Source organism: Pseudorca crassidens, chromosome 20 (assembly GCF_039906515.1).
Source record: "Pseudorca crassidens isolate mPseCra1 chromosome 20, mPseCra1.hap1, whole genome shotgun sequence".
In the NCBI taxonomy this organism is placed as follows: domain Eukaryota; kingdom Metazoa; phylum Chordata; class Mammalia; order Artiodactyla; family Delphinidae; genus Pseudorca; species Pseudorca crassidens.
In genome coordinates this window covers 43,776,705-43,801,238 of record NC_090315.1, presented here as the reverse complement: position 1 = coordinate 43,801,238, position 24,534 = coordinate 43,776,705, and the positions used below count along the sequence as shown (strand labels likewise).

Genomic DNA, 24,534 nt, shown 5'->3' with positions numbered 1-24,534 from the left:
CGGGAGGCCTGGCCCCTGGTTGCTTTGGAGGATAGGAATCAGGATGCCGGGCTGGGGTCCAGGGCCCAAACTCACTGTCCCAGAGAATAGTGGGACCACTGGCATGAGGGCCCCTGCCAAGAGGACTGGATTTTACCCTGCTTTTTGCCCTGTGCATCTGGTCTGGCTTCCAAGCCCTGGCTGTGGCCTGTCACCGCCTGAGAATGGCTCTTTGCTGCTGCAGTGGCTGGATGGATAAATGGACAGGTTTGAGCTGGCAGCTGCTGCGCCAGACCGTCAGACAGAGAACACCACATCCCAGCCCGGGCTTCCAGCTGCTGTCCGCACTGTGGCTTCCCCTAGTGGGGATTGGAGCGCCTACTTTGTCCAGGCCATAACTCCCTGCCCACTAGTTTTTTCAAGTATCACAATGTTTACTGATAGATGAAAGATGTAAAAGCAGGGCATATGACATATGACTTGATAAATTAAGTAGAGTTAATTTCAGTATGAAAATAAGAGGTACCAATTCATATTTTCACCATTTGTTTCATACCCACAAAAACCACTTCGAGGGCATTAACGACCTCTCAAAATTTACCAGTTTTGTGCAAGTAAACCATGCTTCTTTTTTTTAAAACATAAATTTATTTTTTATTTTTGGCTGCATTGGGTCTTTGTTGCTGCGCGTGGGCTTTCTCTAGTTGCGGTGCACAGGCTTCTCATTGCGGTGGCTTCTCCTGTTGCGGAGCACGGGCTCTAGGCGTGTGGGCTTCAGTAGTTGTGGCTCATGGGCTTAGTTGCTCCCCAGCATGTGGGATCTTCCCTGACCAGGGCTTGAACCCATGTCCCCTGCATTGGCAGGTGGATTCTTAACCACTGCGCCACCAGGGAAGCCCCCCATGTTTCTTTAAAAAACACAAAACAAAATACTTGTGCACTTATCCAGAGTCAGGGATATTAAAAGCTAGCTTGTAAAATCTATCACTAGAGGTGGGAATACAGGCTTATGCTCATACAGCGAAATCCCTCAATTAGAGTTAAGAATTTTTCTGTAACAACCAAATGGTTAATCAAATACTGCAACAACTTGAGCATTACTGAGCAAAACACCTTCTTACCCCATGCCTTATTCCAGGTGTAGGTGGGCCTTGGCCACACTGGTGAGGAGGGGGAAGAATGGACCCAGGGCAGGGCTCACAGCAGACGACCGGGGGTGAGGATGGAGGGGTGTGCACACCTCCTGGGAAAAATGGCAGCGGGGTCCACGGGGCAGAGCAGGGGGCTGGTGGCTTCTCCCTGCCCCACCTTGCCCTCAGTTCTGTCCCCCTTTTGGGTGGCCACCGGAAAAAAGGTGTGAATGGTAGAGCGATGGCAAAGGCAGCGGATGATGAAGGCCTCCTGCAGACCTCACGAGGTTCAAGTCCACTCTGAGTGCCCAGGAGCCACAGAGGACAGGAGTGCTGACTGCCACCCGGGTGCAGGTAGAAAGTGGCCACTCCGATGGCATGCACCCCTCCATTCCTCCCTCCCTCCACGCCTCCCTCCCATATACTCTTCCATCTCTTCTTTGGCACACCTGACTCTCGGCTGGGAGCATTCTCCTCCTGATGGGGTACAGGAGGAGGGGCACCACAGGGGTCCCCTAAGTCTGTGGAGCGATGATGTGCCCCACTCGCCCTTCTTCTTTAAGCAGCCCGGTATAGCATGGCCCTCCAGGTCCACAGACACACGGGGAGGCCTTAAGCCGGGGCAAGGGGGGTGGCGCTTGTGGAAATGTTCACAGGTGTCACCCTTCCTGTCATCCTCTGGGCAACCTTCCAGGGCACAGAAAGCATGCATTCCTCAGTCAGCAGAAGCCAGCCTCCACTGTTGGGCCTTAATCCACACTCGCATGCATATGCACACATGGGTCCCTCCTCAGCCACTGTCCTTGGTACTGCCATCACTACCACAGTGTCCCCCATTTCAATGCCCAGTAGCAAACCCTCCTGCTGTCTTCACCAGCCCTCTATCCAGTCTTCCATTTATTCTACGGTTACTTACTGAACATGAAAATGCACCAGAACATACTGTGTTCTAGGCTCTAGCATACTGCAGTGACCCAGAGTCCCTGCTATCATGGTTTATGTGCCCCGTGCCAGGTGGGATGTGATGTGTTACAAAGAAAAATGGTACAAATGAAGGGACAGAGTGGGGAGGCTATAGGAGAAGCCTCTGAAGATGGGCATTTGAGGAGAGCTCATCACTTTCCAAGCAAGGGGACAGGGAAAGGGCCTGAGGTGAGGATGTGCAGATGAGTGATGGGGTCTGCCTGGTGTTTTAAGATTGCTCTGGCTGCTGGTTGGAGAAGAGACTGGGGGATGGGATGCACGGGCAACAGCTGTGAGACAGGTTGTTGCCACGATTCCCCTGGGACTCACCTGTCCTGCCTCCCCAGGGCCCTTCTGCTCTGTCCTCTCCTCCCTTTTCCCTCACTCCTGCTCTGAAGAGCTCAGGAGAGCCCGTGGGCTTGGCTTGCCTGCCTCCAGCTACTCCTCAGGCAAGGCCAGTCTTTCTCCCCAGCCTCATCTCCCCCTCACACCGCTCATTTGCCCTTTAGGCCACTCCTCACTCATGCCATCCTGCTAGCTGCTTCCTTTGCATTTTCCTGTCCCTGCGTTTTGCCTGGCCCAGCCTGGAGTGTCCTTTCGGTCCTATCTTGGTGCCCTCTCCACTTTACCCTTGGCCTGGGGCATGTCCTTCATTTCATGTGCATTGTTTCTGCCTGGGGGTACGTTGGCTTGCTCCTTTAACCCTGAGGCTCTGGAGGGTAGGGCCCATGTCTTATTCTGCTTTAAGTTAGGGCCATCCTGGAGCCCACCATGCAGGAGAGCCTCAAAGGCTGTGGGTTGTGAATGGCACCTTGGGTTGGGGTTTCCCAGGTTTTCTTGTCGTTTGGGGGAACAATGGTTTTACTTGTACTTGGACTCTGGGGCCCAGTGTCCTGGCTTTGGCCTGATTGCCCTGGAGTAGGCTCTGAGCCAACAGGGAGGTGGAGGCAGGGACAGGAGGTCAGGGTAGCAGCAGGGCACAACTGCAGGCGAGGGTCTGGGACCCAGAATCGGGGTGGGGACAGGGACTTGGGGTCCTGGGGAGGCTCAGCACGGCCGGCTCTCACCCCCCACCCTTGGGTTTCAGACCTGAAGCTGCACCTGCAGAGCACCGACTACGGCAACTTCCTGGCCAATGAGGCATCACCGCTGACAGTGTCCGTCATCGATGACCGGCTCAAGGAGAAGATGGTGGTGGAGTTCCGCCATATGAGGAACCATGCCTATGAGCCGCTCGCCAGCTTCCTGGACTTCATTACGTGAGTGTTCTCTATAGTGCCTTTTCCCCCCACTGGATGGGACAGCTCCTCTGCCAGCAGGGTCCTCCCGGGTTGGGTGGCTGGGCTGCTTATTCAACAATGCTGGGCCCAGGCCACCACCTATAAAATGGGGTCACCAGCCACTTCAGTGCTGTCTGGGAACTTGGTGGGCAGGCCCGAGTGTCCCACGCTGTAGTGCTGGATGAAGCTGCTTTCCCTGTGTCCCTGGTGTCAACAGGCATCAGGAATGACAGGAGCCCTTTCCCTCGTTCACCCTATAACACTCACCCTGAACACTCACCAGGCCCCCACTGCCCATGATGGTGTTGGGGGATAGGTAGAGCTTTGAAGAGTCAGGTTTTGGGATGGACCATTCAGACCCTATGACCTTGTGTGGGCTGAGGCTCCTCTGTCGTCTCTGACCATGGCCCTGGGTCTCAGGGAGAAGTGGGGCAAGGCGGAGAGGGTGCTGAACACCTGGCCGCCTTTCCCAGTTCTGGCCCAGGCCCCCATGCTAACAACCCTTGGCTGCCCAGCGTTCTTACTGTCTAATCCTTGGGTGCAACCCTGCCTCCACTAAGCTCCTGGAGAAGAGGAAAGGACCCTGAGACCTACAGGCTGGGGAGGGCACTTGGACGAGACAGCCTCTGCTCACCAGGTGTGCCTGTGGAAACAGGGAGGTAGAGAGGCCCCTTCTGCCAGGATGGCCCAGGAGCCACGAGCCAGGGCCTGGTGGACAAAGAGTTGGCCCCGGCCCAGGTGGCTGCCCAGTGCAGGTGGTGGACAGAGACATCGGTGGCTGGCTTACATGAGCGTGCTCTGCACTGCTGGAGTGTGAGTGTGTGTTGTGGGGAAGCCTTTCCAGGCGCTCTTCTGGGTACTGTCTAGCTTTAACCCTTCCCTGCTGGTGGGACCCCCAGATCCGTGGGACCTGCCATACCTCCTACCCTTATACTTGCAGAGACAGGGCTGGATGCCTGCTGCTTGGCCTGCTTCCCACCCCCAGCCAGGAGCAGCCATTTACTCGCTCAAGTAGGGGCTGCAACCAGAAGGGCTCTATCCTTGGGTTGAGGCCACAGGCTGGGACACTTGAAGGGCTCAGGCTGGGAAGCAGGCTGTCTCCTGGCCACAGGCCTCCTTCCGGGGGACCTCCCTGCTGTCCTGGCTGGATCCATATCACACTGCCCTGGCCTCCATCAGGGTACAGCCGACATGGTCCTTCTGGGCAGGAGGCCAGAGATGGCATGCGTCTCGTGCTGCCACATTGGGGGTCATACTGCAGTGCCCATCTGTCAGTCAACCCCTAGCCTGGGCCTGGGTGTCCTTTACCCCAAGGCCAGAGCTGAAGGACATACCAGGAAGCAGTGCGTTTATTGCCAGAGCCCAGCCTTCACCTTGTTTGCACAGGGCTCCTTCAGCTTCCTGGTGAATGTTCTGGCCGTGCTAGCTAGGCTGGCCAGAGGAGGCTGACCCCATGCCAGTGGTCAGATGTCATCCATCCTGCTGCCTGCTTGGCCATCTGCCTGTGCTGCCAGCCCCTGGCCTGTCTTGGTGCCCTCAGAGGCTTGGTCTTAGCCTGCCAGGCCATGAAACTGGAGAGGGCTCTGAGCGTGACTGAGGCTGCATGGCCGCCAGCTGTTTGCTGGAGGTTGGCTGCAAGCACCAAGCATGCTTAAAGCAGCCAAGCACTATCCTGTGGCAGGCTGTCACTTCCCCGCCCCTTCCATTCATGGGTGAGTGTGGCTCACAGTCTTCCCATCCCCTCAGTCCTGCTCTGTCTCAGGAATAGCTCGGCAGCCACGTGTCAGCCTGTCTGAGCCTGTGGCTGCTTGTTCATGACCTCGTCATCTCCAGTGACCTGCTCCTCTGCTCTCCACTTGAGCCACCCCCACGATGGCTGCCCAAGAACATGTCACCACCTGGAACTGCTCCGGCCCTGAAATCGCTGAGTCAGGCACCCCGTCTCTACCCACAGCCTTCAGGCCTTCCTGCCCACTCTCAGCCCCTTGTGGGACATGGGTTCCAGACTCAGCAGGGCTCTGGATCTTGCTTCCTCCCCTGCCACCCCTTCTGTCTTCATTTTCCTCCCTCCCCAGCTGAGGTTCCCTGGTCCATCATTCAAGCACTCTTCTGCCAACATCCGCAGCGCTCTTGGCCGCCCATCTCATGGTCCCACCCGGCTGGCAGCTCCCCAGCCCTGGAGGAAGCCCAGCAGCCTCCAGCCTCGAGGCGCCCTCCCCCACCTCCGCTGCCGGGAGCAGAGCCGGGGAAGCCAGTGTTGGGTGGATTTTCCCTGCTGCCAGACATGCACACTTACTAGTTCAGCTGGCCTGGACTGTCCCTGCCCAGCTGGCCACTCGCTCTCCCTACTCAGCACCCTGCAGCTCCCCACCGAGGGTGGGAAGACCACCTCCCCATCTTAAACACCATTCATCTCCTGCCCCCAGCCTTCTCTCTGGGTAGATGGCCCACCTCTTCCTCCACAGAGACAGTAGAAGCCAGTCCACCTCCCAGCACTGTGCCTGTGCCCCTCTGCATTCCAATGGCAGAGGTACCCTCCTCTTCTCTTGGGTCCTTCTGCTGATGTCCTGAGTCCCCTCACCCCGCTCCCTGAACCCTGAGGGCTACTCATCTGCACTTCTGTCTGTGCAGCCCCTTCCCTTCCAGATTCTTCCCAACAGCATCTAAACAAGTTCAAATCTCTCACACCATTAAAAACCCATCTTGTGCGGCCTGAACTTTTACATTCACTCTGTGTTCTCTCACCTCCTGCATCCTGAGCCTCCAGTCTGCTTCCAGCCATCCCATCACCCCACCAAAGGCCCCGGCTAAGGTCACCGCTGACCTTCATGTGGCCAGGGTCTCCAGACCTAACAGGAGCCACACCCGTCTTACCTCCTCCCAGCAGTCTCCTTTCTCCCATGGTGTCTCTTCTTATTTACCTCCTTCCTCCCCGGCTGCTCCTCCTCTTCCTCCTCCACTCCATCTCCGTAACCTCCTCCACCCTGGCTCATCCCAGGAGTAAGGAGTGTTGCAGAAAGGGCTGAAGGCTTCCACAGGGGCCTGTCCAGGGGACCTCCCCAGGCCAGGGACTCACCACTGTCTTCCCTGAGGAGGTGGCTGTTTGGCTGAGGGGAAGGGCATTTGAAAGAAGAATTGGGGGAAGGCAGGGGGAACCATACATGTCCCGAGCAGGTGGAGCACGGGGCCCCTGGCTCTGTGACCCTCCGGGAAGGAAGCAGATACCCTAGAGATGTCCAGAGGAATGTTACCGGAAAGGAGAGTGCCATCCCCAGGTGATGGACTCGTCAGCTAGATACCCAATCCTGGATGTGGGGGCTTGAGGGAGCAATGCTAGTGCTACCCGCAGACAGAGCTGGCCCAGGATGGCTGGAACTGGTTTCTCCAGGAGGCAGTGAGTTCCTTGTCATTGCAGGTGTGCAAGCAGAAGCTGGGCAAGGTGTCCTCTGCCCTCCTGTGTGAGAGACAGTGTCCAGTGCTTTTGTAGATCCCAGCCAGCCTTGAGCCAACACACATGACCAGTATTCAGCTCTGGGCCAGGTGCAGTGCCAGGAGGGAGGGAGACTTATGGATGCAATAGGATGGGTGCCAGTGGTGGTGCAGATAGCTTCTGGGGAGGCCTGTGGGAAGCTGCCACAAATGGAACCAGGGGCTTCAGCATTGAGAGGACTCGAGGGTCAGATGGGGTTTGAGAGGCCACTCAGAGTGGGTGGCCAGAGTGGAGGCAGCTGCCTCATGTGTGGTAGACAGGCCCTGAGTGAGAGAGGTCCCTCTGAAGTAGACTGTCGTCAGTCATGTGGTTTTGAGATGATTCAGCTCAATTTCATGGTGATAACATGGTGATAACATCACTGTACCAAGGGCTCCTTCCAGACTCAGCCATTCACTTGCTATCTGACATGGGGTGGAGCCTCTGTTGGGTTCTCTGAGCTTCAGAGGAGACTTTGATCTGGGCCATCCCATATGGTGTCCTATGAGAGAGTAGGCCCCAGAAGGGAAGCTGGGAGAGAATGGCTTGTGGAGAAGTGAGTTTGGTCTCTGGGGATTCCCAGGTGGGCCCCAAAGGCCTTGTCCTTAGATGAGTGAGCCTCCCTGGAGGGGCCGTCTCCAGTGTGTAGCACCTGCCTGAAGCCCAGGCACCCATTGGCAGAGCCCAGGCACGGTGACCTGCACCATCTGGGGGAGGTGAGGTCTCATATTCTACTGTGCCAACAGCCTGGAGTGGGCAGCTGGAAAGAAGCTTTGTCCTGGGACAATGGCCTCAAGTGCCCAGTGGGCCTGTCAGCACACCTGCCACTCTCCCCAGGTCACATTTTCCAAACCTTGTGCTCTGCTGGGTCACAGCGGGTATCAGGTGTCCTCAGGCCTCCCTATTCTGGCCCCCCAGCCCTCACTGTCCACAACCACCGTTTCTGAGATGATAGCAGGGTCTCTGTAGGCTGTGGTTTCTGGGTCCTGGGCTCGACCCGGCTCCGGCCCTGAGGGAGAGCCAGCACTGACACTGTTCTCCTGAGCCTGAGGGAGAGCATGCAGGTGCCCTTTGATGCTGAGAAGTCTCAGGTCTCAGGATGGGCCAGGGAGGACCCAACTGGACCTCAGGAGAGGTGCAGGATTTTAATAAGGAGAAGGTCAGGGCATCACTGGCTCTGCTGGGGGCTGTACTTCAGTCATCCTAATTGCAGAGGGGAAACTGAGGCTTGACAGGTAATGTGCTGAAGCCACAGCTTGATATCTCTGTTCACTTTCCACCTGGGCAGTGCTCTGTAGGACTCAGATGTGATTGAGCACAGGTACGGTTACTAGTTGCTTCTGCTGGGAGCTGTAGTTGGGCCGACTGGGCTGGTAGTCATCATGGCCTATCCAGCGCCAAGCCTGGCCCCCCTGGGGCCAAATGATGAGACCATGGGAGCAAACCATCATGCTCCAGCAGGTGGCGCCAAAGGGCACAGCAGAGGGATAGGGCTTGGCTAGGGGCTGGGAAGACTTCTTGGAGGAAGTGGCTTTCTAAACCCCATCCCAAGACTTCTTTTGGCCCAGGCTGACTCTTGAAGGCACAGGGTGAGGGAGGGCCTCAGGGCAGAGGAATACAGACTGCCCTACACCCACCCCAAGAGGGCCTCTTTGGCCTGGCGGGCAGACGCCTGTCCACTCCCCAACTGTCTTCCTCTGGAGGGAGATGCTGACCAGCTGGAACCTCACACTCTCCTATTAAGGCCAAATGAAGGGAGGACTGGTGGAGTGGCTTTCTGGGGGCAGGGAGGCAGCAGCTCAAGCCAGACGAGGAGGAGGATTTCCCTGCCTGCTGAAGGGCTTCACCTTGGAGGAAAAGCAGACAGCTGGGCCGGCATCATCTCTGCCATGCCCTGCCTCCTTTCATCCCAGGAAAGGAGATTCTGGCTCTCATTGGGCAGGGGAGAGAAATCAGGGGCTACTGCCATAGTAACCTTGGAGTTGACCCGGGGGAGGGAGCCACTGGGCCTGGCACAGGGTCATCCAAAGCTGGTCTAGCCTGGATTAGAAGGGGGCCTTGGAAGGGGCTGGGGAGCTTTACTTGGCTTAGCATTTCCCTTGGTGCCCAGCCAGGACTTCTAGCAGGAGAGTCTGGGGGCAGCCAGGGGGTGCTATCACCAGCCCTCACATTTGCTGTCAGGGCTGAAAAGTGAATCATAGCCATCCTGTTCCACATCACTGGAGGGACAGCAGCAAAGCCAGACAGTGGAGTCTTCCCACAGGGCTCAGCTCCGAGCCGGGTCAGGACCCTGACGATTGCCAAGGCACCTTCCTTGGGCCCTGACACCAGCCCCATCCCCAACATAAATGAATACCCTGTGGTGCGAGGAGCGGAGAGGTTTAGAGAAAGGAAACTGACTTGTGAAGATTCCTCTGAGAAGACAAGGCTAGATGGGGAGTGTAGAGTCAAGGCATGGGGACCTGGACGTGGGTGGAGGTGCATGGACACTGACCAAGAGACATAGTGCTTCTCTGCTTTATGATGTGACAGGGCCTGGGGCCTGCAACCTCTGTGTCTCATATCCTCTGACAGTGGGGCTGGTGATGCTGGTGGTTGTGGGATCAGTTGGATAGAACAGCTCGAAGAGGTACAGCGTTCTCCCCGTCCCTGCCCAAAGTCTGGTGAGAGCGTGAACGAGCATCTTCGGGTTCGGGGGTGGGGACTTTGTGGCTGTCTCAGGGAACACGATGGCTAGAGCGGGGCTGGATGGGACACAGGTGGAGTGTTGCGGGGGTCCTGCGGTGCGTGAGATTCTGGAGGCATCAGGGGCACGAGGGATGTGCTGTCCAGGGTAGGGACAATGCAGGCTGGGGCTGGAGACCAAGGCACAAGCTCTGGCGGGATCTCTCTCAGGTCCCTCGACTCTGCCAGCTCTGTCAGGTTGGGGCAAAAGGCTGGCCGTTTGAGCCCCTCGACTCGCAGCTGTGAATGGGCCCTGCCTGAAGCCCTCAGTTTGAGAAGGCAGGCCTGTCTCTTCTCAGCACACATCCTGTGGCTGACCCAACCGGATTGGGGGCAGAGAGAGGGCAGCTGCCTGGCCCCAAGCCTGGGAGAGCAGAGGTCATAGCAGGGCACTGGGCTGGGTGGGAGTTGGGGGAGTGTGTAGCAGGCAGGGGGGTGGGGGTCAGGCGGGGACAGGAGCTGTGGTTTCTTCCTCCTGCCGCCTTCCTGGCAGGCCCTGTGGGAGTTCCCCCCGTAGCCAGCTCTCTGAGCTGAGGTCTAGGCCACCACCTCCTTACTTTTCTTCCCTTGGAATTGGGGGCCACTTCCTACCTTGGACAGCCTCAAGATACTGTCACAGGACAGCTGTTGGCCCACCCAACAGCCAGGGTGTGCTCAGTGCCCAATTCAGGGCAGCAGCCTCCAGTCCAGCTCCCACCCTTCAGTGGGAGCCCCACTCTGGCCTTGGAGCTGAACCCCCAGGCCTCATCCAGCTGCCTCATGCCCTGAGATCATCAGTGGTGACAAGCTGGAGGAATGTTGTGGCTCCTGCAGCCTGACTGGGGCCCTCTCGCCCTCTTCACTCCATTTCTCACACAGGTGACTACATGGAACTCTTGGCCACAGCCCCTTTGTGGCATTGTCTCAATGGGTGGAGGCAGAGCTTGCCCGTTGCCAAGTCTGAGCTGGGTAGCCCCACCCCTCCCCAGCTCTCCAGCCCCCTCTGCTGCCTGTACACTGTCCAGAGCGGGCCTTCTGTGCCGGAGGGGACTGACCTGAGCCCAGGCTCCTTCCAGGTCTCTGGGTCTCCTCCAGGCCATCCGGGTGGATCTTCAGGCCCTAAAGGAGGCAGTGCCCTGTCTTTGGAGTGGGCTGCACAGGGCAGCAGTCTGCCTGCTTGTCTCAGCCTGACTGACCAGGGGCCTTACTCCAGAGACCCTCCCTCTGAGTCTTCTCTGGTTTTCCCTAGAGAAGCTTCTCCCCACTCCACTCCTCAGCCTCTCCTCCTCTTGCCATCTCCCCCTCTGTCCCCACCAGCAGCCAGAGTGCTTGTGGTACTCCTTGCTTATATCCTGCTCATGGGTCCCTTGTGCTCAAAACGAAGTCAGGACCCTCAGCCGGACCCATAGGACCCGCCTCTAGGCTCCAGCCTGCTGGCAGCACCGTGCCGGTTCCCTTCCTTCTGCCAACCCTGACCGTGCTCAGTTCCTTGAGGCGTCCGCCACTTAGCAATTGCTTCCAGGCCTTTGCACACACTGTTCCCTCTTCCCAGAACACGCTTTCATCTCCCAGTTCTTTCATCCCCCATGCTGGCCCGTGCGCCTCACCTCCATGCGCCCATGCTTCCCGTGTCTTGCCAGAACACTGTTCACACCTGGGGGGTAGTTACTACCTGCTTCCTGATCACTCGTGGGGTATAAGTTCTCCCCCCGACCCAGGGAGGGGCCGTGTCTGTCCTGTGCTTCTGGTGCCGGAGGAGGGGGCACCCTTGGACAGGGAGAGGAGCCTGAGGTGGTGCTCGCCTTTGAGGGGCTGGTGGCCTGCGCTGCGTGGGGGCAGGGGCGTGGTGCTGTGCCAAGACTTCAAGGGCTGCCGCGCTGCTGTGTGCCTCCCGCAGTTACAGCTACATGATTGACAACGTAATCCTGCTCATCACGGGCACGCTGCACCAGCGCTCTATCGCCGAGCTCGTGCCCAAGTGCCACCCACTAGGCAGCTTTGAGCAGATGGAGGCCGTGAACATCGCACAGACGCCCGCCGAGCTCTACAATGCCATTCTGGTGGACACGCCCCTGGGTGAGCTACCCTGGCTGAGGAGGGAGGTGGCAGGCAGCGGCATCAGTGTCAGTGCCTCTGTGTGGGGTTTTCGGACCCCCGGGGGCGGCCCTGAGCCAGAAAGCGAGGTCCGCCCACTGCTGCTTACCCTTCTCTTCCCTTCCACTTGGCCTCCCATTCTCTCCTCCTCACCTGCCTTTTGCTCCCTTCCTGTTGCTTTTGCTGGGCCAGGCTGACTAGCCCCAGGGCCTGACTCAGACCATCTCATTTTGTGAATCTGTCTGATTTCTCCGAATGCAGAGGAAGGCTGAGCTCGCGGAGAGTGGAGAGAGGATTTCGGGTCCCTTGGAGTCTTGGGAGCTCTGACAGACCGTGGCCCTAAGCTGGGCTGGAGTGGCTTGCTGCCTGTGAGGCAGAGGAGGGGAGCAAAGAGCTTCACTTACCTCCACAAAGCAGATCCCAGGGGCCAAGTCAGGCAGTGTCCGGCAGGATGCAGAGTTCATGTCAGAGGCCAAGGAAGGAAGGGGAACTGGGAGCTTCCTTCAGGGCCCCACCTAGGCAGCACTGGCTCCTGCCTGCCTTGGAGGGAGTCTGGGGAGAAGGCACTAAGGCTGTCACCAGCTAGTGCCCTCACAGCCAGAGTCCTAGTCCCCAGGGCACCACCTCCAGGAAGCCACCAGGGTTGAACAACTGGGCCCTAAGCTGCACTTGGTCCTGCACTAAGAGGCCTAAGCCCTACTTGCTGGCCTTATCTGCACAAGATCTTATCTCTCACAATAACTCTGAGCTAGTTCTGGGCTGTTGGTGGCTTCTTCAGTTTCTTCACCTTTAAAGAAGAACAGACCAGTGAGTCCGTGGGTCCCTGGGGATCGAGGGGCTCTATCCTGCGTTGGCCTCTAATTCCCAGCCCTCCAGTGGCCCCCTGGGTCACTGCTCCATGCTCACCCAGCTGTCATGCTCATTCCTTGTTCTAAGGAGAAGGACGGTTTTCCAAATGTGGGCCCCAGGCTCTCCTGGGAGATGCAGAGAAGTGGGCGTCAGGCCCAGAATCCACAGCTGCCCCTCGAGAAGGGAGGATGTCACAGGCTCTTATGCAAGCCTTTCTTTGGCATGATCTGAGCTTGGGTCTGCCCCAGAGGCGATTAGATCATGTTATGGCTGGCCGCCTCCTTTATAAATCAGTTTTAGGAGCAAGAAGGCAGGAGAAGCTCAGGTCAGTACACATGGCCTGGAGTATTGCTTCGGCCACTTCTAAGGCAGTAGTCCAGACCAGGTTGAGTGCCCCCCAATTACCAGCCAGATGGGCCTTGTGGCAGGGGTCCTCTGTGCCCTGCAGGGGCAGTTGAACATTAGCACAATTCTTGCTTCGGCCGAGTCCACTCGCCTGCCTCTCATACCCACGTCTTTCCTCCCCAGCGGCTTTTTTCCAGGACTGCATCTCAGAGCAGGACCTTGATGAGATGAACATCGAGATCATCCGAAACACGCTGTACAAGGTAGTGCCCCTGGACCCAGGGGTGGTGAAGTAGGTGGGCGGGGCCATGGGCACAGTGGGCTGATGATTATGTGGGTGCTGGGACAGGACACAGCTGCTCCAGGCTCCTCTCCCAGGGGCTTATCTGCTCACTCTCTGGCTCCCGTGACTGGTGCAAGACTTCATGGAACAGGTTCTCCATCCCCTGGGCCCAGATCAAATCAGCAGGAGTGGCTGGTGCTCCGCAGCTTGGCCTGTCAGAGCGGGCTCCTGGATGGCCACTCCCCCTGCATCCAGGAGGGTTACTGGCCACCACCCAGGCCATAGCTCTCAGGCTCACCCCACCTGGACTGTCACCAGCAAGGACAGGCACCTGAGAACGGTGTGGGGAGGAACACAGCCAGGCATAGCCAGGTCCCTGTGTCCCCAGGTTCCCAGGTCTAGAACCAGTGCTGTGGCCCATCATCTTCAACCCCACCCACCTTCTGCTTCCCACCAGGCTGTGGGACAAGCTGGTGACCCCTGGAAATAGAGTGGGCTTGGGATTCCTGGCTCAGCCCTGCCCTGGCCCAAAGAGTTTAGGAGCAGGGCTGAGAGCCAAGGAAGGGGGCCGGCCAGGGACCAGTGAGGGCTTTTTGGGGCAGACTGGGCCCTGGCCACGGTGAGGACCTCTGAAGCCAGGACCTCTGATGGGTCAGTAGTGGGCAGGCCCTGAAGGGGGCCTGAAGATAGCACTGGCCAGCAGCCCTGCTGACCTAACCCTGAGAACGTCTGTCTCTTGGATCTTCATGGTGAGTCTCTTCTCCTGTCCTAGTTGGAGCTAGGTGGCCAACACAGTGGCAGCCTGAGCGCAGGCCCTCCAGTCTCCCTGCGGGGGTCTGGGCCAGGGTGCAGGGAGGGTCTGGAGGTAGGTGAAGAGCCTACCTGGAGGTTGTAGTAGTGTAGGCAGGGGGACAGCACATGCAGAAGCAAGTGTGGAACACGGGCCAAGCGGCAAGCAGTTTGCCGTGGAAGTGCAGGTTCCAGATGGACAGTGGGAGACAGGTATGGAAAAAAAGGCAGGCACAGGATCAAGTCACCCAGCGTCTTGAACACCAGGCCAGAAGTTTGAATTTTATCCTGTGGGCAGGGTCGGCCAACGAAGGTTTCCAACAGGGCGGAGTATCATCAGAATGTGAGGACAGCCTAGAGGGGACAAGACTAGAGGTAGGAAGATTATTGGCTTCTTTACTCCTCGGGACTGCCCTAGGAGCTAGGTGGGCATCAGCATCCCCATTTGTAAGACAAGGAAACTGAGGGCTTAGAGAAGGAGGGTGGGTTGCCTGAAGCCACTTGCTAGACACTGGCAGCACGGCTCAGCTTGTCTGCAAAGCGAGTGCTCTCGCCTGCCAGTAGGGAGAAAAAGAGGGAGATGGGGAGGGTGGGGTGAGGGGGGCCATGGGGGGCGGGCAGGCAGTGAGAGCCGGCTCAGGTGTGCCAGTGCTCACGCTGCCCGCAGCCCCTGCCCACCCCCACGGGGCTGCTGCCTGCCCACCTGGCCCACTGCCGGCTTCCTTGCCCTGAGGCAGGGTGAGGGGTGCGGCTGTCCCCCCAGCCTCACCCACACCGTCACCGGGCCTGACTGGTTCTAGCTGGAGTCACTGGCAAGGGCTGCCCGGGCACCAGCTTGTAAACACCGACCCAATGATACAGGCACCGTGCCAGGACCGCCTGTCAGGCGATGTCCCAGCCCAGTGGCCACAGATGGGAGATTAGGCGGACCCCCAGTAGCGGGTGGGAACTGTAGGCAGCTGGTGCAGCAGACATGGGCTGGCAGACTCCAGGGGACAGGATGGGGGTGGGAAGGTGACCTTGGTACCTGGGCCTCTGGGGTCTTGCCAGTTTCTTCAGCTCCTGAGCCTCCTGAAGAGAGTCTGGGCCTATGCCACCAGTCTCCACCACCCTGGGGTCAGCGTCTCCAGGATCAGTCCAGCTCGGCAAAGGCTGGTGGCTTCCCCCACAGATAGGAACTGCAGGCCCCACTGGGGCAGGCCTGGAGATTTGGACACACCCAGCTTTGCTGGCCACGGGGAAGGAGGTGGCTGGGGACAGTCCCAGAGGGACTAAACAGTGCCACTAATCGATGGTAGGATTGGCAGCTACCACGCGAGCCCTCTGCTATGCTGGGGTCCACTCTCCCTTTCCAGGCTTCTTTCCTCCTGACCTGTTCTAGACTTTTGTTTCCTGTGACCCCAGTGGTCACCTCAGGCCTTCCCCTGAGCCCAGCTTGCCCAGTGCTGCTGGCCAGGCTCAGCCTGGGCTCGTGGACTCCTGTGTGTCATCTCACCTCCTCTCTTGGGTCAGTAGAACCTGTGGCCCACATCAGCAGGTGGTGGGTGGAATGTTCTCTGCTCCCTAGAGGGCAGACCTCGGTACAGAAAGCTTTCCCTGCCTCCCAGCCCTCACCCCCGGCTCAGGAGAATAGTCTCTAGCCTGTAGAGCTGGAGTTCTTGTGGCCATGCCACCAAGTGGGACCCCGGAGCACCTGAGTAGAGGGAGCTCCCCAGGGGTCATGAGACTGTCCCCCTTTCCTTGACATGGAGAGGTTCAGGGAAGGAAGCCTGCCTGGGCCTAGCTAGTTTCAGGAATTAGTCGTGGGAGGGACCTGAGGCCTGGGCTGACCTGGCTTCTCCTCATGCCCAGCAGATCCAGTTTGCCTGGGCAGGAAGTGCTTGTTCCCACCGGCAGCCTGTGTGTCCAGCCATCACATTGCAGGGCTGACATCTGTGCCGGCAATAACCACCCCTCAGGAGGAGCTGGGCTGACAGTACAGTTTGGTTCCTGCTGCGTGATGCCTGGGAACTACCTAGGGGATGGGAAGAGGAGGAGGTGCTCTTTAAGGTGGGGTGCTGAGAGGGGCCAAGGCACCCAGTCCAGGCCATCCCCGTGAACTCTCAGGGGTCACCATCCTTCACTGGCCCATCGACACGTGGTTTTCTGAGGAGAGAGGGGAGGAGGGGAGGTTTGGGGGAAGGGCAGGCAGAGCAGCAGGGGGAAGACGGAGCCCTTCTCTGAGCCTGGCACTCCATGGGATGAGGGTGTGAGGGGCACCGCACCATGAAGCAGACAGTGGGCCAGAAATTGTTCTGTAACTACTGGGTGGGGAGAGGCAGCAGGCTACTGCTACTCGGCTGATTAACAGTCGGAAATCTGTGGATGTTTCAGGGGCTCTGACACGGGGACTGCCCTGGCCACGGGTATGATGTTTGGATTCACCATGAAAGGGGTCGGGGAGGGAAGGAGGGAACTGTGAGGAGGAGGCCTGGCAGACCCCCTCGAGTCTCCCTGCCTGGGCTGAGGGAACCCCATGCTCTGCACAGGCCTACCTGGAGTCCTTCTACAAGTTCTGCACCCTGCTGGGTGGGACCACAGCCGATGCCATGTGTCCCATCCTGGAGGTGAGTGCCTGCCCACCCTCCCGCCTGCTGGTCCCCCATCCCTGGCCTGGGGGAAGCCCTGCCAACTGACTGGCTGCTGCCTCCCTCCCCGTCCCTCTCTCCTCGCCTGTGCGCTGGCCCCGCAGTTTGAAGCAGACCGCCGCGCCTTCATCATCACCATCAACTCCTTCGGCACAGAGCTTTCCAAGGAGGACCGTGCCAAGCTCTTTCCGCACTGCGGACGGCTCTACCCTGAGGGCCTGGCCCAGCTGGCTCGGGCTGACGACTACGAGCAGGTCAAGAACGTGGCCGACTACTACCCGGTGAGTGCCCTGGCTGTTGGACGGCGGGCGGGCATTTGGCACCCACGTCCCCACCCCACACCCAACAGCACCCTCGTGCTCATGCTTCCCCCTGCTCCCCGCGGCCAGGAGTACAAGCTGCTCTTCGAGGGTGCGGGCAGCAACCCTGGAGACAAGACCCTGGAGGACCGATTCTTCGAGCATGAGGTGAGTGCTGGCCCTGCCCATCCTAGGGAGGGGTTGGTGGCTTAGGCCTGACTCTGGTCATGGCCACCTGCACACCACTCCTGCCTGTGTCTGCAGGTGAAGCTGAACAAGCTGGCCTTCCTGAACCAGTTCCACTTTGGTGTTTTCTACGCCTTTGTGAAGCTCAAGGAGCAGGAGTGTCGCAACATTGTATGGATCGCGGAGTGCATCGCCCAGCGCCACCGAGCCAAGATCGACAACTACATCCCCATCTTCTAGCACCCTGGCCCAAGGCTCCCCACAAGTGTGTGTGCGCGCCTGTGTGTCTGCGTGTGCTGTGACAAAGCTCACGGCTCACCTATGTGCCCTGGGGGGTAGCACACTGTCCTAGTGGCTGCCCAGCTTCCCTGACCCTCTCTGAGACTGCTCTTGGGCCTGAAAAGGGGCTGGGCACCTGCTCCCCCCACCAAGGATGGACCAAGCCCCCCACCTCCAGAGCAAGGAGGCCCCCTCAGCCCTGTGTTTACAGCCGCTGACGTATCTGAGAAGCATGTGGTCACTTTTGTGTTCCTCCCTAACCTGAGAACCCCTGGGGGCAGCGTGAACCTCCTCTTCCCTCAGCGGGTCCCCCAGAGCCGTGGCGCAGGGGCAGGATAGAGCGTGCGTGTCCTTGGGGAATAGGGGAAGTAGCTCTGCCCCTCTGAGACAATAAAAACTGCCCTCTCTAAGCCCAGCTGTCTTCTGTCTCCTTTGGGCCCTAGTCCCTCTCCCAGATCCCCAACTCCCCTCGGGCCCCACCCTCGCTGAGCCCACCCCCACCTAAGCCTTCTACCTTCCTTTCTCGGGTGGCAGCCCTAGGCTGGCCCTGTCCCTGTGCGGCCAGATTCCTCAGGGTGGGGAAAGTCAGTGGAGGATTAGCCCCTTCCTTTGCTGGAGGCTCTGACAGGCCTGTGGTGCTGGCTCCTGACTCTAGAGGGCGCCCAGGCCTCCCTCTGCTTCATTGAGCCCCAGAACTCCCTGGGCTGGGGTCATTACCCCCATTTCACTATGAGGAAACCTATGGATAAATGATCTGCCCAAGGTTGTTGAAGGGGGTTGGGTGTAAACCAGAGTCTATGCCCAGAGCCTCGGCCCCCAGGCGGTGCCCAGTCTGTTTCACAGCCACAGCCTGTCACCTAGGCGAACATAGCATCTCCCCCATTCTAGGAGAAATAAAAATTTGTCTTTATTCAAAAAGTGGCAATCAGGCAAGTAGAATATGCAGCCTCCCTGTGGCTTGGGGGGCTTGGGGTGGGTGGTCAGGGCCCTAATTCTTGAGCCAGTCAAGAAACAGTGGGATTCACCCTTCAAATCGCAGCACTGAGGCACTGGTGCCAAGAAATAATCCTGAGGGGGTCCCCAACCTTCCCAGTCACTCCTTAGTTTGCAGAGGCACTGTCTGCAGGATCCTGTCAAAGGCTACAGCTGAGTCTTGCACTAAACTCCCCATCCAGCTGGGTTCTCCAAGGTGCATGGTGGAGCCTTGTGCCCAGGAGGGTCTGTTTGGGCTCATGAAGCAGGAGAGGCCCAGAGGTTCACAGGGAAGCAGCCTCACCAGGCCTGGCCTGTGACATTGGCAGTGGGTGGGGTTGGGGTCCTTTAGGCCAGGCTTTGGGGCAGACCTGGGGGGTCAGAATGCCCAGGGGAGGACCAAGGGCATAAGGGATCTCCTCTGCCGGAGCAGTTCTATGCACGTACTGCTCCTTGGGCAGTGGGGGAAGGGCCCGGTTTAGGGCCTGGGTCCTGGGCTACGTCCCGGGCAGAGGTAAGGCCAGGCTGGCCAGGCCGCAGTGCTCTTGGCACATAGGGACTGATGAAGAAGGACTGCAGGAAACGGCGCCGCAGGCCCTCAGGCAGGTAGTAGTGGATGAAGTACATGAGCCCCAGGCCATGGCCTGGGTAATAGCGGCGGCGTGGTTGAGCCGCCAGCAGCGCATCGGTGATGGCATCTACAACCGGGCTGAGGTCTGGCAGTGCTTGGCTCAGACAATGCAGGAACTGCCCGTTCAAGTGCTCAATGTAGTCCTCACCGTAGGCCTGCAGCAGCTCTCGGGGCAGGTTGGCCAGCAGCTGCCGCTTGCGCTCTTCCCACTGGTCCATGTCTTTCACTGCCTCTGGGGAAGGAGTGGCAAGGTCAGAGTGGGGTCTGTTAGGGAACCCAAAGCCAGACCCAGGTCTCTCTAACTCACAACCTGAGACCTGCCCCCAGCCAAAGCCATGCCCATTCCTCAGACCCAACCCCCCTCCAGAGAAGACCACACCACTTCACCTTCCCCCCTCCCCCACTACACCACACAGGCCCCAGCCCCAAATCCCTGAACCTCACCTGTCTTGAAGCAGGCAGGCTGGATGACGCTGACCTTGACACCCCAGGGCAGAAGTTCACAACTGAACGTGTCCATGAGCAACGCGACAGCCGCCTTGGAGGTCCCATAGGCAGCCAAGCAGGGAAATGGCATGTCTCCTGGGGATGGATTGGGAATGGGCATCTCAGCCTAGGCCAGGGGCTCCAGCACCTCTCCCCGCCCTGCAGGGGCACCTTTTCTGCTCTGGTGTGGGAAGACCCTCACCTGCCGGGCTGCTCACGGTCACGATGCGCCCGCTGGAATGGCGCAGCAGTGGCAAGAGGCCCTTGGTCATCTCAAGTGTACCGAAGAAGTTCACCTCCATGCAGCTGCGGAACGTGGACACTGGAGACAGCTCCGCATCTGCTACGAGGATGTTCTGACCCGCGTTGTTGACCAAGCCCCACAGACCTGAAGGCATGGAGCCAGGAGGGAAGCTGAGGGTCAGCTTGGCAGCAGACCTCCAACCCCTGCCCCCTCACACCTGCCGAGCCGCGCCCTTTCCTCGCGCAGCTGAGCCTACTGACCAGTGCTGGCGGTGTGGGCCTTGGTGAACTCCAGCACGCGGCTAATGTCCGCTGGCTTGGTCAGGTCCATCTGTAGCAGCTTTAAACGAGGAGAACAGCAGGCACGCAGCTCTAGGGCACCAGGGCTATTCAAATCCAACACGGTAGCCAGCACTGTGAAGCCCAGCGCATCCAGCTTCTTGGCCGTCGCCTTGCCAAAACCAGAGTCACAGCCTGGCCAGGGAAGGACAGCCAGTGAACTCCCACTGTGGCCGAGTCCGGCCTGAGACAACCCCAGGGTCACCACGGTCTGGATGGGATCCAGGCCTCTGACGCCCAACGTACCAGCAATCAGCAGCCCTCCCTTCTTTTCCTAAGCCCATCTCTGGCAGGCTTTGCCCCTCTGGCTGAGCACCTGAGTACCAACTCTTTCACAACTGTCATCTCCCTGACGACTCATAGCTACCCCATCAAACGTGGCTTATGATCCCCACTTTACAGATGAGGGAACTGAGTCCTAGTAATGCTAAGTTGCTTCCCAAAGTCACTCAGCCAGCATATAGTAAGGTCAGGACTCTATTGCAGGTCAGCCAGTCCCAGCTGAGACCCAGTCCCAGTTTTGATGTCCTTCTGTCTGGTCGATATCAGGCCTCAGCTCGCATGCGCAGTATTACTGCACAGCCTCCCTCCCTTTCTCACTGCCTTTGCCCAGGCTTCTTCTTACCTGGACACTGAAGCAGCCCCCTTTTGTAGTGCTGTCTCATCTTGCCCCCTTGGATCCATTCTCTACCTAAGCAGCCAGAGGGATCCTTCCAAAAATGACAATATCCCTCTGCTGCTGAAAACCTCTCCAAGGCTCCCCACAGCCCTTAGCATGAAGCCGAAGTCCTCTATTCCCATCATGCAGACCCTGTACAACCTGAGAGCCACCTTCCATTCCAGCCTCAACACCCTCAACTATTATTCCTGGCTCTAGGCAAGTTGGAGGCCCATCCGCACTTCACCCCCGACCACCACCCTTGGAATTCCAATCAGTGGCAACACTGGAGCATTCTCTGAGCCCCAGACCACTTGCCCCCAGGACAGGGGCACAATGGATGAAGATAAGAACAGATCTGCGTTAGAATCCCTTCCCATGCCCACCAAGTGTGACCTGAGGTCAGTTACCACTCTTGGAGGCCTAATTTCCTGTCTTTGGTATGTAGAGAGATGGACCACCAGGCAGAGCCAGCCAGTGGGTCTGATAAACCCCTGCTTCCTTGATTGTTCTCATTCCAATCCGGCTCCACAGGTGGCCAACCAGGGCTAGGAGCAGTGAGGGAGGAGGCTCTCTGGAGCCTGCCCCCGTGGTGGTCTTGCTGAGCAGAAGCTGCAAAGTGGTTCTGCACAACCAGTTCCCCCCATTTCAGCCCTGTCCCCTCTGTTAAGGCAGAGAACAAAGCTAGGCAGGGGTCTGCAAGCTGGGCTTTGTGTGGCTGGGGACCCACCAGCCAGCCCCAGCTGAGGGGTATTTCCTGAGCAAGTCTGGCTGGGGGAGGGGCGTGAGCGCCCTTGTGTGTGTGTGTGTCCCCATTTGCCTAAGCTCCCTTCCAGAGCAGACAGCCCCTTCACAGGGAAACTGAGGCCTTCCAGAACCTCAGCTCTGCGGTCCCAGCACAGTCACCCAAGCCTTTCACACTCTTGCTCACCTGCACACACATTTGGATACCTGCACATAACTCCAACCTACGTGCAGTGAGCCATGAACAACAATGGGCTCACTCCCATGAGACCCCAGCAGTGCACAGCTGTGCACACAAGGCACCCAGCCACTCAACCCAAACCCTGACCCCAGGGCTGAGCTCCCCAAGTAGCCTTGGCCAGCGGTTCTCAGGGAGGGGTGGGTGGCAGCCTCAAGACACAGCGTTCCTAGCAGGTGAGGCAGGGTCTGGTCACCTACTTGTCTGGCAGTCCGTGGTGAGAGAGGAAACCCCAGAGTTTGGGGGCATTGGGAAGCTTGGAGGCCTACTCTTGATGCTTACGTGGGGTGGGCTGGGCAGTCTTCTTCCCCTCCTCCTTCACGGGGCTTTGCAACCAGAGCTGAGGGAAGCCCAAGTCACAAAAGGCATCCCTCCTCTCACCTCACTCTCAGGCTCGAGGCTAGGAGATGTAACAGCGGCAGCACAAAGGCCTGGGGTGAGATCCCAGGAAAGACTGCCTGGGTCACTAGTATCTGCAGATGGCCTGGGTCCTGTTGAGATAACTCATTAATTAGAAGGCAGGAGGGGAGCTGCCTCATCCCTGGGGAAAGAAGCTCCCTGCTTCATACCAGGAGGTCTGTCATCTCTCCTTCCTTAAACCACTAAAACTGGGGTCCCTTGAAACTTCACACTCCACCCTGAACTAAGGTCTCTCCCATCCAGCCTGAGCCCTGCTCTGTCTCCACCATCTTAACTGAAGCCCAAACCCTCATGCCACCTTCACCCACCTCAGTACATTCTGGCTTCTTGCCAGGCATTCAAGGCCCCTTCCAAGGAAACAACCTTATATCCCACCACATCTCAGCAGCCAGACTGGTTACTGACTGTCCCCTGCCCAGGCCATGCTCATTCCTGCCTCAAGCTTCTATCCCACACCCTTTGTCTGATCCAAAACACCTTCCACACTCCACCTATCTCCATCCAGCCTCTGAGGCCCAGCTCAAGGATGGCCTTCTCTGGGAAGTTCTTCCAGCTCCATCTGATCCTGCAGGGCCCCCTGCTAGACTGAGGTCTCCGAGAAGCCAGTCAGCCGGTGGCTGCCCCCAGCCCAGGCCCAATGCAAGGGCAGAGCCCTGAGCACCTGTCCAAAGCCATGGGGCTTAGGGGAGAGACCGGGCTGCCCCTCCCCCATACAATGGAGCCAGTGCCCACTGGCCTTTCTCCCCCTCCCCACTTCAGGCTGGGCCTCAGCTCCTCCTTCCCTCCTTCTGATGACAGATTTATTCCTTGCTCCACACAAAGAGAGCTCAGCCAGGTGACCAGAGGCACCTGAACCCAGCTCTCCAAGACCTCACCTCCTTCCTGGGCACAGAGGACCAGGAGGAATGGCGGTGGCGTGCTGGGTGCAGACTCTGGACAGCTACTTCAGCAATTTAGGTTTGGGTGGTGGGATCTGAGAGGCAGCTGAATGCCCAGCTGTCCCTCATGATGACCTCAAGCTTTTCTGGACTCCAAGGAGCCCAGACAATTGGGGGTCCTAACTCTTCATCTAAGCCTATTCCTCTAATCCCAGGGAAGAGGAGGAGATGGTACCTCCCACGTGGGGATGTTAGGCAGAGTTCAAAGGGTGACCATCCTCTGAAGTCCCTCAGAGCAGTGTCCTCTGTCCGAAGACTGCTCTCTTGGACAGGGACATAGCATAAACCCCAAACTCCAGAAGCCTCCTTCTTTCTTAGCTACAAGTTTCCCCTGTGCACCTGCCCGCTCCCTGCCTCATTTTCCCTCCAACACTCCCTGAAGCCACAGGTAGTTAACCCGGACTTGGGGAGGTGCCCTGCTCTTCCTACTAGGCTGGTTCCCTGCACCCAGGGGAGAGGGACTCCCCCACTCCTGGGCTAGGGGTCCCGCCTTGCCTTGGCATGCCCACGGGGAGCCCTCTGAGTGTCCGGTCCCGCCCTCGAACCTGAAATCCCCGCGCTCCGTGCCCCGCGCACTCACCGGTGATGAGCACCGCGCGAGTCGCCACGGGCAGGCGCTGCGGGCGCGCCAGGCGGGACAACACGATCCAGCCGGTGGCGGCCAACACGGCAAGTGCGGCCAGCGGGGGCAGCAGGCGCTGGCACAGCCAGTCGAGCGCGGCCAGCAGCGCCAGCGCCGCCAGCAGCGGGCGGCCCAGACGCAGGTCCGCGCGCAGCAGCTGCAGCAGCGCACGGGCCGCCACAAGCAGCCAGGCGCCGCCCGACGGCCAGGGCCAGCTCTCCATGGCGGCCGGGCCGGGCTGGGCCGGGGCGGGGCAGGGGCCGGGCTGGAGAGCAGGGATTGGGACTCGGGGCCGGGGCGCCGGGTGGTGCAGAACACCAGCCAGGGGCGGGAGAGATACTCGCTTTCTCTGTTAGCCCTCGGGCCGAGTTTATAAAGAGCCCCGGGGGCGGGGGCGAGGGCGGAGCGGAGGCGGGGAAGGGGCGGGGCTTTCCTTACTTCTCTCCTCTCACCCACTGCCCGGCAGGTGCCCCCACCTCTACCTCCCGCCCTCTACCACGCCCCCGAGGCCAGATCCGCTTTCGAAGAAGCAGGAACCGAGTCCCAAAGTTGTTGCTCGAGGAGCAGCCGCCTCGCCACCCGCCGCGCCCGGGAGAGGTCCTGTCGGTCTAGCCCTAGTACCCCGCATCCGCTCACTCCTGCGCCCCGACACGTGCGCCTTGGGCGGCTGAGCCGCGGCTCCCAGGTGAGCACATCCACAGCTCACACTTGCTCGGGACGCCTGAGGACACGCGCAACCTTCAGCCAAGTTCCCCACACTGACAGCACCGCCGCGGTCGCCGGGCTTGCCGGAACACCACGGGCAACCAGCTCGCCCTCACCAGGCAGCCGCGGCCAACGCCGGCACACGTAACGTACTCGGACGCCCTGCGCCGCTGCAGGTGCCTAGCACACACGCCCTGACGTGCTCTCACACCTAAGCTGCCCGTAGCCACCGACCGATTTGGGGCAGGGGGCTGGGGGGAGGA

General features: G+C 59.1%; 2 protein-coding genes across 3 annotated transcripts in view; one reads left to right on the top strand and one right to left on the bottom strand.

The window, feature by feature from the left end:
* Nucleotides 1-17,685, top strand: part of ATP6V0D1 (ATPase H+ transporting V0 subunit d1) — a 38,090-nt gene extending 20,405 nt beyond the window's left edge. Inside the window, exons 2-8 of one of the 2 annotated variants that reach the window (XM_067720006.1) lie at nt 3,160-3,331; nt 11,422-11,600; nt 12,996-13,075; nt 16,413-16,490; nt 16,616-16,792; nt 16,901-16,978; nt 17,075-17,685. In XM_067720006.1, the coding sequence (XP_067576107.1) occupies nt 3,160-3,331; nt 11,422-11,600; nt 12,996-13,075; nt 16,413-16,490; nt 16,616-16,792; nt 16,901-16,978; nt 17,075-17,236 (926 nt within the window). In that variant the 3' untranslated portion in view covers nt 17,237-17,685. The remainder of the gene's footprint in view (nt 1-3,159; nt 3,332-11,421; nt 11,601-12,995; nt 13,076-16,412; nt 16,491-16,615; nt 16,793-16,900; nt 16,979-17,074) is intronic. The other variant, XM_067720008.1, reaches the window with a different exon arrangement.
* Nucleotides 17,686-18,163: 478 nt separating this feature from the next.
* HSD11B2 (hydroxysteroid 11-beta dehydrogenase 2) lies at nt 18,164-23,918 on the bottom strand. The gene is made up of 5 exons (XM_067720005.1): nt 23,525-23,918; nt 19,869-20,081; nt 19,567-19,752; nt 19,323-19,460; nt 18,164-19,110 (listed from the first exon to the last, which is right to left on the bottom strand). Exons 1-5 carry the CDS (start codon nt 23,787-23,789, stop codon nt 18,683-18,685), a joined length of 1,230 nt encoding a protein of 409 aa, XP_067576106.1. The 5' UTR covers nt 23,790-23,918; the 3' UTR covers nt 18,164-18,682.
* Between the last annotated feature and the right edge of the window lie 616 nt (nt 23,919-24,534).

Excerpts from the sequence above, each read along its gene's own strand:
- HSD11B2 (XM_067720005.1), bottom strand. The coding sequence starts at position 23,789 with ATGGAGAGCTGGCCCTGGCCGTCGGGCGGCGCCTGGCTGCTTGTGGCG. Across the intron at positions 20,082-23,524 it reads TCGCGCGGTGCTCATCACCG|GCTGTGACTCTGGTTTTGGC; the intron begins GTGAGTGCGCGG and ends TTCCCTGGCCAG. Across the intron at positions 19,753-19,868 it reads GGCCCACACCGCCAGCACTG|GTCTGTGGGGCTTGGTCAAC; the intron begins GTCAGTAGGCTC and ends CCATGCCTTCAG.